General features: G+C 44.6%; 1 protein-coding gene across 1 annotated transcript in view; it reads left to right on the plus strand.

Annotated features, from left to right (window-relative positions):
* Positions 1-312, plus strand: part of LOC119582327 — a gene marked incomplete in the record, with an annotated part of 28,913 nt that overhangs the window by 10,284 nt on the left and 18,317 nt on the right. Inside the window, 1 exon segment of the mRNA XM_037930542.1 lies at positions 27-312. Within this exon segment, the coding sequence (XP_037786470.1) occupies positions 27-312 (286 nt within the window).

Raw genomic sequence — 312 nt, forward strand, 5'->3', positions numbered from 1 at the left:
TCAAGGTCCTTTGTTTTTTTTTTCAGGTGGCGGCCAAGTGTGGTGTCTCTGACGGGCGACAGCTCACCGACAGTCTATTACACCTCATTAACTTAGACTCTAACATCACAAACGTTGCCTCTGCTCCATCAGATTCATCAGTCCCTGTATCTCATAACTTCCCCTATCAGTACCATCCTCATCAACTGCAGGGAAGCTTGCAAGGAACTACTAGTGAAAATCAGTTTGCTGGATTTCTTGCCTCCATAAACCAAAGCAACGGTCACAGTACAAATAGCAGTCATCTCTACACCATAAGTGGCAATAGTCTAA

This window comes from Penaeus monodon, chromosome 15, assembly GCF_015228065.2.
Source record: "Penaeus monodon isolate SGIC_2016 chromosome 15, NSTDA_Pmon_1, whole genome shotgun sequence".
Classification (NCBI taxonomy): Eukaryota; Metazoa; Arthropoda; class Malacostraca; order Decapoda; family Penaeidae; genus Penaeus; species Penaeus monodon.